The sequence below is a fragment of the Lonchura striata genome, chromosome 2 (assembly GCF_050655825.1).
Source record: "Lonchura striata isolate lonStrDom1 chromosome 2, ASM5065582v1, whole genome shotgun sequence".
Lineage (NCBI taxonomy): Eukaryota > Metazoa > Chordata > Aves > Passeriformes > Estrildidae > Lonchura > Lonchura striata.
Window position 1 is genome coordinate 146,795,300 of NC_140704.1, and position 12,531 is coordinate 146,807,830.

At 44.7% G+C, this 12,531-nt stretch overlaps 1 protein-coding gene across 26 annotated transcripts in view; it reads left to right on the plus strand.

Annotated features, from left to right (window-relative positions):
* The window catches only part of LOC110476993 (uncharacterized), a 169,232-nt gene that overhangs the window by 46,909 nt on the left and 109,792 nt on the right, over window positions 1-12,531 (plus strand). For 20 of the 26 annotated variants that reach the window (XR_014953055.1, XR_014953073.1, XR_014953059.1 and 17 more), the window contains one exon: window positions 12,336-12,416. The exons of 1 other annotated variant lie outside the window; for it this stretch is intronic. Coding sequence is in view for 3 of the 25 variants with exons in the window: in XM_085572564.1 (XP_085428690.1) it covers window positions 12,336-12,416 (81 nt within the window). In the remaining 22 variants the exon portion in view is untranslated. Of the gene's footprint in view, window positions 1-675; window positions 762-1,171; window positions 1,273-12,335; window positions 12,417-12,531 lie in introns of all 26 variants that reach the window. 5 more of the 26 variants (XR_014953066.1, XR_014953060.1, XR_014953072.1 and 2 more) reach the window with 2 other exon arrangements.

The window sequence follows — 12,531 nt, forward strand, 5'->3', positions numbered from 1 at the left end:
CTGAACTTCATACAACTGCATGAGAAAGGGGGGATGTGTCTGCAAGTGTCTGCTTTTATCTGGCCACCTTGACACCAGGACAGAGCTTTGTGCCTGGGCCAGCTGCTGCTGAGGGAGGTGGGGTCCCTGATGGGGTTTGTGTAGACAGCACAGATCTTGGGCTGCCACATTGTTCCTGCTCTTGCAAAAACCTTGATAGTGAGGTAGACCTTTCTCTGCCAGCCTCTTTTGTCTCTTAAATATGGAGATAATACACTTTTTAAAATTTGCAGAGCTCTTTAAAGAGTAGGAAAGAATGAAATGTGCTGATAAGAAAGGCATTGGTAAGACAGGCAGAGGCATACAGCATACATCACCATGCACAGGAGTCTGGGGTTACTGATTAAAAAGAAGAGAAAATAATTGATTATTTTCTCCCTCCCTCTGTCTTGCTCTCTCTGTCTTGCTCTTCTAACACAAAGTACTTGCAGTTGGAACTAGATGATGGTTGTAAGTCCCTTCCAACTATCCCATCCCATCCCATCCCATCCCATCCCATCCCATCCCATCCCATCCCATCCCATCCCACTAATATAACAGTAAACACAAAATGTGTGCTATACCCTGTGAAACATTTTACCACTGTTTGCACCTCCCCTGCCCCTGATTACAGCATCCTGGGTCTTTTTGTACCAGGATGATTGGTGTGCCCTGTCCTTGTGGTCAACTGCTTTTCCTGGAAGATTAATAGCAGAGGAGAAAATGTGAGGGAAGAAGGACAGGTAAGAAAAATGTAAATTTCTCATTTGTCAGGTTGTTGAAACTACTTTTGAGGTTTGAGAGAAAATGTCAGTATTTGAGTTGGAGGTTGTGGCAAGCTCGATGGTTTTTCTCTTTCAGTAGTTTCTTTTAGTGGCCTTCCTAATTTAACAGAAGGTGTTTAAATTATTAATGTTTTAGCACTGAAGCAGAGGGATTCCAAAGCCTTTGGCAAGTATCTGCTAAAGCATCTATCTTAAAAAAGAGCTTCATGTTTTTTCTGACTCCATCTTTGACAGAAGCTCCTCTTCTGTGAGAAGCACTGAAACTGCAGAGGTGGACAAAGAACTTGATTTATGTAGAAGGTAATTTTCTCCAGTGGTATTTGGCCAGCAAACATAAAGATGATAATGATTTTTATTTTTTGGCATAGCCTTTGCAGATCTCTGTGCTTCTGCCTGTGGCTGAAGCAACACTATGCCATGGGTGAATGCCAGCACACTGTCCGTGATGCTCAGGTGCTGCTTGTGAGAGGTGGGTACCTTATCTGGTCTTTCTGGCTGCAACATCCTGGAGATGAGAGGCAGCTGAGACTTCAGACATTCTCACCAAAGCTGTAGTTAGAGCTCAGGCCTCCCATTAGATTTACCACATTTTTCTCCCTAATTCCCTTTAGGTGTTTGTACTGATTTTGTACCAAATCTTCTTGCTACTTGAAGAATAAAGTATTATAACTATGCCTTGGGGCAACTGTCCAAGGGATATATTGGGATACACTTGGCCTTTGAAAACAAGGACTTTAGTCTCCAGCCCTGTCAGGCCTTCTGGCTCCTGGAAGTTTTTCTTCCAAGTGGTTATTTCAAACCTCAGAGAAGAAGTTTGTTTTTTTTTCAGAGCTATGATTAATACCATTTTTACGCTTCGTTGCAAAATGCCACACAATGAATGAGACCAGCGGGGTAGTGTTTTATGGGTGGCAGGAAAAAAATCAAACAAACACTTTTAAATGCTGTTTGGGAAGAGTGATGTGTGTGTGCATGTTTTATAATCTGCTGTGAATTGTGGGGTTATGCTCCTATTAAAAAGAAAAGGAGAAAAAAAGGCATAAGCCTCATCTATGGAAAGAATGTCAGAAATAGTTGAGAAACTGAATAATTAGAGTCCTTTTTTGCGAGTCAGTGAAAGTGAAGGATCATGATGCAGTTGGCTTTGCAATTAAAAAGTTACAGGATGGTTGAAGCTGGAAGGGACCTGTGCAGGTGGTAGGCAGCTACAGCCAGTTGCCCAGGACCATGTCTAGATGGCTTCTGCATATCTCCACAGATGGGGACTCCACAATCTTCCTGAGCAAGCTTGGTCACCCTGACGGTAAAATGAGGCATATTATATATGCCTCATATATATATATTATATATGCTGGCATTTCAGCACACTGGCCATAGGTTCCTGCTCATTACTGTTGCAGTCTGGAAAGTTTGTGGGGGTGTGTGGTCTTGGGACAGAATGTGTTGAGCACAGGGGAGCCTGGGCTGCACCTGACCCCCGTGGCTCGGGCTTGGCAGTGCTTGGCTGGGACTTGGGAGACTTTGGCTTGGCATAAGATGCCAAAAATGGTCCCTTCAGCAGTGTACAGGGAGTCTTGCTGCCCCTGGGTGCTTGTGACCCCTCTGATTTGATTTTGAGGCTGTGTTTATAGCTGAGCCTCCAGCCAACTCTCCTGTCTTTTGCTTCCCTTCTCTCAACAGTGTGCCTATTCCCAGCTGGCGAGTCACTTTGCCACGGGAATCTGGGACTCATTTATCAGCATAAAACCAGGCTAATTACACCTTTGAAGTGTTCAGCATCAGTGGTGCTGCAGCATGAGGTGCTTCCCCAGAAAACACTGTGTTAGTGGCAAACCCCAGGGAAAAGAGGCCCAGGTTTTTGTGGCTGTGTGCCTAATATGTCCCTATCTTGGGGACAAAGAGGATGCTAGTGCATGTGAGAGGTCACCTAACCCTCTATAGAGACATTGGGATCAGCACAGATTTGTTTCCTGGTGGCTCCATGTGCATCCCTGACACATGGAAAACAAGCAAAGCCTAAGACTACACTCAGACTCACCTTGGTCTCTAGTGTTTCCTCCTGGCTTCCATCCATGGAGAGCAGTAGCCTTGCTTGTTGCCCTGGATGCATTTTTTTCCTCAGCCATGTTCTTTTCATCCTGTTTTTGTTGCTGATAAGTGATGGGAATAGCAGCAGTGAGATGATGCCTCCCAGTGAACACTCCCACTGTCCACAGACATGTCCCATGTAGCCCTTGTGCCAGTGACGGGTATTTTCTCATTAAAAATAGGCCACAGACAATGCCACTTCCCGAGGACTGTGATTTATCATTTAATAACAACTAGTTACTCATTTCCTTTGGAAAACTTTCTGGAAGTGTTATTTTTCTTTTTCCCCTTGCTTCCTTTTTTTAATTTCCTTCAAAGCCCTTCATGACCCATCAGAGCCACCGTGTCTGTTAAATGAAGTGTTCACTTTTCAAGTGGAAATCATATTTATGATTTAAAGTTAATGAAAATAACAACTCTTAACTTGTTGGGCATGAGCTTTTCTTTGAAAGTGCCTGCAGCCCTGAAGTCTTAGCCACAGGAAACAGCAACAGGGAGCTGTGTAGGAAGGACTTGAAAAACTGTGATTCTGATCCTAAATGGGGAATGGATGATTTGCTTGAACTGACTTTAAAGAACATTTCAAGTAACTTCAGAGCTCATATTGTCTGGAGTTGCTAGTCCTTAGCTGTGATACCTCCAAGTTCTCCTGTAGGATGGAGAGCCTGCAGAACTGCCAGATACCAAGTCTTGTATTTTAGTGACTTTACCAAAGAAGTGCAGAAAGCTGTAGAGTAGTTCTTGAGGAAATCCCAACAGCTCAGAAAACAAACTTGTCAAATGTGCTGAAGATGAAATCATTGTAAGGTGGTACTTAAGAAGCTAAAAGACATAGTTCCCTGTTGGATCAGGAAGTAATTTTCAGGGTCAGTAGAGGATCAGATGGTAGACTGCAGATGATACGGAGATAAAATGCAACCAGGGACATTGCAGGTACTTCAGGTCATAACATCTTCTCTTACAGTTGCCTTAATGAGCTGCAAGGATAGTTTAAAAATAAGAAAAATAAATTTAATAAAGACAAGTGCAAAGCAGCATTCTTGGAAAACAGGTGCACATATCCAAAATGAGCAGTAACTCTCAAAATGAGCAGGTTAACTACAGAAAGGAATCTGTAAGCTGCAGTGAATTGCAAGCTGGTTGTGAATTGCAGTCAGGTGCTGTTAGAAGACAGGTAGATCTTGAATAGCCCAGACAAAAATGGCAAAGGTAATAATTTGTCCTATAAAAACCCTGTTTGAAACACAGCATCCAGTCTCAGCCCCTCTATTTTAAATATGAAAGCAGGCAGCTTGGGAAGATGAAGCTTCTGTTTGGGAAAATTTACTTACAAGGAATAGCTGGAAGATTTGCATACGTTAAGGCTAGGGAAAAAACCCAAAACCAACAGCCCACAGGTGTCAGGCCATGGTTTGATGGTATGCTGTCTTCAGCAGTCGTTTTGGGGCTAAGTATCTTTGCTCTCCTGGTATTGACTGTGCTGCAGCTCATTGTGTGGTCAGTTGTGTAATCACAACTTATGTCCACACTGTGAGCTGGGAAAAGGAACTTCTCTCAGTATAGAAAAAGATTGTGTCTCCAAATTCATTTCAAAGTATGGCCACGCAGACAGCAGATGTTATGGAGGAGGAAGGAGGGCAAGGAGAGGAACTGGAGGTTGAGAGCACCTGGTAGAGCTGAGACTTGAAGGAACACAGCAGATTTGAGACATCCAGGCAGGTGGTGTGAAGAGTGCAGCACACAGTGTCTCTCCATGTCTGAAGACAGGGCTAGACAAAAAATGCATACAGGGAATTCCTTGTCTGGGCTCTGTCTTCCAGTGCATCGTCCCTGTCATGCCTGGTAGCAGCAGGGTAGGCTGGCATTTCTCAAAGTGTGGGTTCCAGCTCCTGGTGATGGTGGTGAAGGAGAATGAGTGAGGCTGGAGCTGACCCAAAAAGCATTAGAAACCTCTTTGTTAGCAGCACAGCAGCCCTTCCTGGGTGGTGGGGCAAGTGATGCTTGTCGCTGGGAACTGCAGCCGAGTCCTGCTTGCTCTTGGCAGGGCTGTGCTGGTGTTGCCTTGGAGAGCAGCACAAAGACAAGCCAAGAGAGGGTTCAGGGCTTGGTGGCTGTTTGACTTCCCTTCTGGCCCAGCATTTCTGCAGTCCTTGCATCCAGATTTTGGCATGGTTTCTGCCCCATCAGTCCTGCTGAGGCTGAGTGTCTCAATGGCTCCTGATGTTCCGAATCCAAATTCCTGTCATTACTGCTTTGCACTTGGCTTTTTGGCTCTTGGAAGTAGTTTGGTTGGCCACAAAGTGGTCACTCTGTGCTGTGATGTAAGCTGATGATCTCCTCTGCTGTGTATGCTAAACCAAATATCCCTGCAGCTGCTGGGATGTTACCAGGCTGGTGTTTGCTGCTGATGGGAATATGCTGGAGCTATGCAAGCCGTAGTGATTCAAGCTGATACTTAGGTTTATGATGAAATGCTAAATGCCTGATCTGTTCTGTCCAACCAGCTCTACCCCTAGGGAAAAAAAGGGGGTTTACTGCAAGAAGAAAGGATATTCCGGTATTGGTTGGTTGATAATGAGAGCACAGAGCATCAAAGCTGAAACAGTATGTGCTGGGTTTTGAAATCACTGGAGGATATAGAAATGCCTTGAAGAGGAAGATCATAGATAGGCAGACCTACAGGATATGCCTGGTTGATTTTTTGTAGGCTGCAGAGTTTTTCCCTGTGGTTTGCAGGGTTCATTTGCCTTGCTGCATCTCTGTACAGCTCAAAGCATAGCATCTTTGTTCATGATCTTGAAGGATATAGATGTGAGCCTTGCTAGGAAGATCTAGGCTTCAGTTCCAGTCTTGTTAATGCTAAAATTCCCCTGGGGGAAAAAAAAAAGTTTACTATGTTTGCTTGTGACATGTTTGACATGTTGGCACTGAATCTGACTTACGTTGATCTCGGTTGCTTAAAAATAAAAGAAGCATAGTAATTTGTCTTAAAAAGGGTAAAGAAAAAGTGAAGAAGAGAACAAGCTGTTTACTAATTATTGCCTTTTCCACGCTGATAGGCTGGGGCTTATTCTGGGAAGAAGTCAAATTCCCAGACAGTTCCATATCATATCACCAGATGAAGGGGTGACCACCACCTGAAGCTTACTGATGATGGCAGGGCTGGTGTGGCAGGACTGCTGATAGAGGAGCTCCAGAACCCTTCAGTAGGGTCAGCAAAATTGTAGTGGCATCTCAAGGATGTGTCTTTGGACACACAGAAAACCCATCTTTGGTGGTTTGGGTGATGCTGAAGGCTCTGAACTGCATTCCTGAAACCTCAGGGTGCTGTACAGGTGACTCAACAGCATCAGTTCTAAATGAGGAAGTGCAGTCTGGCAACTGCTAGACTTCAGAGGACAGAGTAAAAGGCAGGACTGCAAAGACATTGGCAAAAAGGATATTTTAAATGTTTTTAAGGAAGACAAACTAATAACTACTAACTTCCTCTTTAAAAGTCCCTTTTCTAGGAACAGATCTATTATGTTAATGACAGTGGTGAATATAATTATGTGTAAGGATGAAATCCTGGCTTTGGTGACTTCACAGGACTAGTACTTCATGCAAAGAGATATTCTTGGAAGCTAATCTGGAAGTATAGTCATGGCAGGAGGATGTCGGTCCAAGTGGGAGTTGTCTGATAGCCACAGGAAATGTTTAATGTTGTTTTTGCCTTGATGCATTTGTTCCAGGGATGTTGTTAGTGCAGGGCATTCTGAGCAGATGGATACCAAACAGCATTTTGACCAGGTGGGTCATCCATCCTCTGGTCAGTTTTCCTGTAAGCACATCTCTCAGGCAGGATCAGCACCTCTCCTGGATGGTACCTACAGAGAGCTGTGTGGCATCTTCCTGGGATGGATGCTGGTGTGTGCAGGACTGCCAGAGCTTCGCTTTCACCTGCTCATCTCCCCACACACTGGCTCAGGGTGCTGAAAGCAGGGAACCTCAACAGCCACCGAATGGTGACAGAGCACACCCAGCTCTCCACCCCAGCTCTCTCTCCCCATCATTGTCCCCAGTTTTCTATTCACCTCCCTCCAGCTCTGTGACTGGGGGCTGCTGTGACCACAGTGAAGCATTGCGTTGTCATCTTCCTCCTCCTCCTCTCTTCTGTCCTGCCTTTCCCTCCCTCCAGCTGCTCTAAGCAACTTTGGCTCCTGTCCCAGGAACAATCTCTCAACACACAAAAACCAGGAAGGCTAAAATAACACTTTAAAATTGTTAAATAAATAGTGATAGAGCTCTGCTTAAATTGGAAATGCAGCTTAATTTGTTAAAAGCTTTTTGTCCTCCCTTGGACAGGGATTGGTTGTGTGTGTGTGTGTGTATGTGTGAAGCATTTCTTGTAGTTTCTAAGCTGCATCTTGTGGCCCCAAGTGGGCAGAGAGGGTTATGTGAGTCTGAGTTACTAAACACTTACAGTAAAAGTGTAGTCATCCAGAACCTCAGCCAAAGAGCTGGAGGTTTTGTAAGGCATTTTTTTTTTTACGTTTTCCCTTCTCTCCCTGCAGGATGCTGCTGCGTCACTTGCATTCTTCACCCCAGCCCAGCAGTAACTCTTTCCAGACTACCAGCAGCAGTCCAGGCACTTACATCCTGCTGCATTCCCTCTCCAAGAGCTCTGTGCATAGGGCAAGTGCATCCCCTCTCCCTCAGCAGAGGAGCTGCTGACAGCTCAGACAGAGGTGCCCATCTTTCTGAAACATGAAAAACACTCATTTCTCTCTCACACCTTTTCAAAACTGGAGCAAAAATAGATTAGCACTTACTGTTCTATTAATATATTAATATATTTCTATATGAGAGAGTGAGAATGGGAGGCTCTGGATAAGCATTTGTAAAATATCCAGAGGAAATGGATGCCAGCAAAGGCTCTGCTGAGTGGGAGTGGGTGTACCAAAATGTATGTGTCAGGATGAGAAATGTATTTCTTGGGAAGGACATGGAGAGCTGCCTGCTTCCCAGCACACAGCTTCTCCTGGGCCTCTTCCTATGGGAGCTGTCTGCATTTTTTTTTTTAAACACATGGGCTATCTCCCCAGTCCACTCTTCTGAGTAGAAACTAATCTGTGTTTTGGGAGAGAGTTGTTTCTCATTAACTCTCTGAACAGGGAAAAAATCAACTCCACTCCCTGTAGGGGGAATTGCACAAGTCAGAATTTTACATTCCCTTCTCCAGACTCCAAAGTCGTTCCTGGAAGGATGAGTTGTGGGTCAGAGAGGGGCTGTGCCCTCCTGCCACACCTGCTGTGACAGCTGCCAGGTCTGGCTGTCAGTCTGAGAGCATGAGAGCAGAATAAAACTGCAGTCATGGCCTGAGCAGGGATAACCAAAATTAACATCAAAAGGAAAGGAGGGAGTTGTCCAAATACAGCCTGCAATCCTTTAATTCTGTATGACAGTGATACCCTGAGCCAGGTAATCTCCAGCATCAGTGTTGCTGCGGTAATGGAAGCAGTTGATTCTGTGGGAAGATGAAGGTTTGATGGAAGGTATAATAATCTATCTTAGATGTTTTAATTTTTCCTTTTCATTCCAAACATAAGGAGCAGAGTTTCCTCCACTTTGAACGGGTCTTTTAATATTCTCTTTTTACAATTGGGTAGAACAAAATCATGTTTCTTCAGTATATAAAATGAATCTGGCAGTCTGGTTTTGTACTTCAGCCTCCCAAAGAAACAAGCAAGCATAAAACAAGAAGATACACTGCCTACTAAAATGTCCCACTTATTAAAAAACCCACAATAAAATCCTCAGTGAGCATCCTGTTTCAACTCTGCAATAAAACTCAGTGGTCAATTAATGGTGGATCTCCTGTTCCCATGCAGAAAGACAGTTGCAGACTTAAGAAGTTGCTGTGGGAAAGGGGGAAAAAAATAAAATTTAAAAGATCCAGTCTTGGTTTTGCAAACAAAGGTTGCCTTGGATTGCAGTCACATGTTGCAGTTCCACTGATCTCACTCATGCCAAAAGGGTAAAGATTTCTAGTACTTGCCTGAGCCCCACTGAACTGGTTTAGGGAATTAATTAGAAGAAACTTACTCACCTTCTGTGTTTTTTCCTATCTAGTTTTCTCTTAGATTCAACTACTCTGCCATAGCTCACTAGGTCAGGGGGTCGGGGGCAGCTGGGACAGGATACTTACTTGTCCCTTGTGTGAATTTAACAGTGATTTAAAATTACACCACTGACAAATTCTGGCTTTTCCCAACTGGGGAAGAAGTCTCTAAGTACCCAAATCTGGTATACCACTGAGCTTTGTATGTCCTACCCCCAGTGTCTGAGTTGCATCAGCAATACTGGGGCAGAAGCACCCGAAAGAACATTCTGGGGTCAGCTGGAGTCCCTAGGCACATCTGATGAACTGATAAGCTGGTGTTGGTAAAGCCTCACCATGCATATGTCTGCTTTCAGTAAATAGTTTTGGCCTGGTCAAGCTCCTTCCCTAGGGTGCACCGCTCTGTGCCAGGGGGGAATGTTCAGATGACCCTCATATAGCAGGACATGGTGTGAAATTACACAGAATTCACTATTTTGGCTTCACAGAGTTGATAGTGAGTTCATCTCTCCTCCTGGGTGGTTTTCTCAGGCCTCGGGACTCATTTCTGATCTTTATAAGGTGTATCAGGCCCCTGGGTTTCAGAAGGTCAGAGGGTACTTTGACTGAAGGGTATGATCTCATCAGAGCCAAGAATTGAAAAACTTCCCAGGATTTTGTCACTTTGCCCATGTGTGTTCTGTGTCTGGCTGTGTCTAGAGAGCTGCTGGGCTGGCAGTTGTCAGGGACACCACTGCCCAGCTCAGTCCAGGCTCTTCCTTCCTTGGTACCATGCCATGTATCTTTATTTATTGTGGGGAAAAAAAAAACTAGTGCTTGTTAGATCCCTAGACCTGTGTAATAGGTTGGTGGTTATTTCCTTTTTATTTTTTGTTCTTTATTTTCGCCTAACCCTGAGACATTATGGATTAAGGCTGCTGAATGAAAGTGAAAAATCAAATATGTTCATAAATTTTAATTTTACAGTGAAAAGGCATATTTCTGCTTCTTGAGGTGGTATGAAATGCTTGCCCTGTTCCAGGTTTTCTGTGCTCCCTGGTGGCATTGAGGTTCTTGTTTGCAGCACTCCATGGCAGAGATATAAAGCTTTGGTGTATTTTCCCTTCGGGGCAATGTGGATTTCTCCTCAAAAACCTCAGTTCTGGCGACCGGTTTTATAAATGCCTAAAAAATGAGGCTTGTACCTTATCTCTTGAGAGATCGTTGATGGATCCATTTCTCAGAAGGATATTTTATTCAGTCCTTTAATGCCACACCACTCCCTCCATTCAGATGCCTGGAGTCTTTTATCACGTCTCCTCTTACTCATTGCTTAGCCAGGTTGGGCATATTTAGTTCTTTTAATCTTTCCTGCACCTCAGCTGTCTTTAATCATCCTTCTTGATGTCAGAACGTTTGATGCCCAATTCTGCAGAAAACAAGCCTAGGTTGTTTATTTATTTATTCATTTTTTTTCTGCGCGTGTGAATTGCTTGGGAAATGTCTCCGGCCCTTGCCCAGGCTCATGCCTGGATTCCTCAAAAGCTCCCTCCAATGTCTCAGTGTGGATGCTGAGGAAAATTTCTGGCTCACCATGTACACCACTGGACTTGGCACTCTCTGGTATTAATTAAAATGTTTATTTGTTGGGTGTGGGCAGCAAGACATTTGCGCGCGCGCCCCCCCCCACTTCCCAGATGTTCCATGGATTGTGTTTCCAGGGCCAGATTTTTCTGGGCATCTGCAGAAGGGTGCAGGTGCTGATGGTGTTTATGGAGAACAGGCCCAGAAAGGTTACTGTAACCTGTGTTTCCTTCCTGTACCTGCCAGCAACAAGGAGAGAGAAGTTTAATTGTTCCTGTGATCTCAAGAGCAAAGCCTGATGGTAGCTTTATAGGTGCCTGTGCTGCAGGTCAAGGGTAATCATGCTGCTTGGTGCTGGCAGGGATGGTGACCCCTTCCTGCTGCAGGTATTGATGCTGTCATTCATGAGTAGTTAATCTGTTTTGCACCCAAAAATAGTCATTCATAGCTTCTTAAATCAGTTTGAAGGTGAGGATTGCTGCTAGCTGGTACCAGACTGAGCACTGCATCCCTTCAGGACATCCCTTCAAACTTACTGTCTGAAGCTGATGTGTGGATGTATCCAGAATTCCCTCCACATACCTCCTGGATACTGCTGTTTCAGTGGGATCTGTTTCCTAAAGCCTGACTCAATCATTTGCTTAAAATTGGCAGGCTCATATGCTGACTGGAAGGGGTTAAGGTACTGATCTCCAGGTTTGCTGGGTCTAGGCTATTGTTGTGCAGCCAGGGGTAGCTTCCCTGACATGGACTTTGAATTGCAGAGCACTTGGCAGGAGTTAAAGAAGGCCAGAAGCTGCCTTGTCCCTCCCCCACCTCCCATTACAGAGGGAATGCTTCTCATACTCTCCCAAATTTAGCAGTGCAAATGTGGCTGAGTCTAAGTAGGCTGAGCAAAGAGGAGATTTTGATGGTGATACCGGTCCCCTTCCCTCCTCTGCCTCACACTTGCACTGCCAGCAGCCTGTGTGATATATGGCTGTGTGATTTATGGCTGTGCCAACAAGGGCTCTGTGGCCTGAGAAGGAGAGGATGGGATCCTGGATGGTGAGAGAAAACAGTCTGTGAGGACCACAACCCAGCAGAGCACTGAGAACCTGAACACACCCTGATGTCCACCTGGCTGACGTGTGTGACCATTGGGCTGTAGTGAGAGGGGTCAGCAATGTCTGGAGGCCACCATGAGGAAAAGCTGACATCCTCTCTGTGATGACACTGGGATGCTCTGGGTTATGGAGCAGGAGTCTGCTGCCTCCATTCCTTTTTCTCACAGCTCTGGGCCACCCCGTCACTCCTGTCTGTATTTCCCCCCATTACTCCTTAGGAGTATTTGAGGGATTGCTCTGGAGCTGGCAGTGAACATCTCAGGAGGACCCTGACATGCATCTTTATGCCACGTTGCTGGTCATTGTGGGAGTCCAGCATGGGACAGGCTGTAGGGCTGCATCATTGATTCCTGAACTTTGGTGGCTGCAGAGGAATGTGCTGCTGCTTCAGCCACTTGCATGAGGCCCTGTCCCTTCACCAATTTATACATTTATATATATGTATGTATGTATGTATGTATATATTTAAATAGACAATATTTATTAAATAGATATATGAATATTATAAATATTTAAATGCATACATAAGCTACTATTAATATAAGCTGTAATTTATATATAACTGGTTTCCATTGCAGCCTTATGTTGTAAAATTAAGTGAATTGAAGTTTTTTGGTTGGAGGGAGGGGACAAGATTGAGCTTGCTGACATTTCTTTTGTTGTAATGTCATACAGGTCTCAGTTGACTGCAAAAAGGAGAAGAGAAGAGTGTGTCAAAGGGAGGTCAGATCCTGCCAGGGTTTCCTGGGAAATGAGGTGAGTGGTGATCTCTTTCAGTACTCATAAGCCTGGAGATAGAAGCCCTCCAGGTCTTCCCTGCACCCTATGTGTGAGACCTCTTCTGTTGATCTTCCAGATTTCCTTTTGGTAC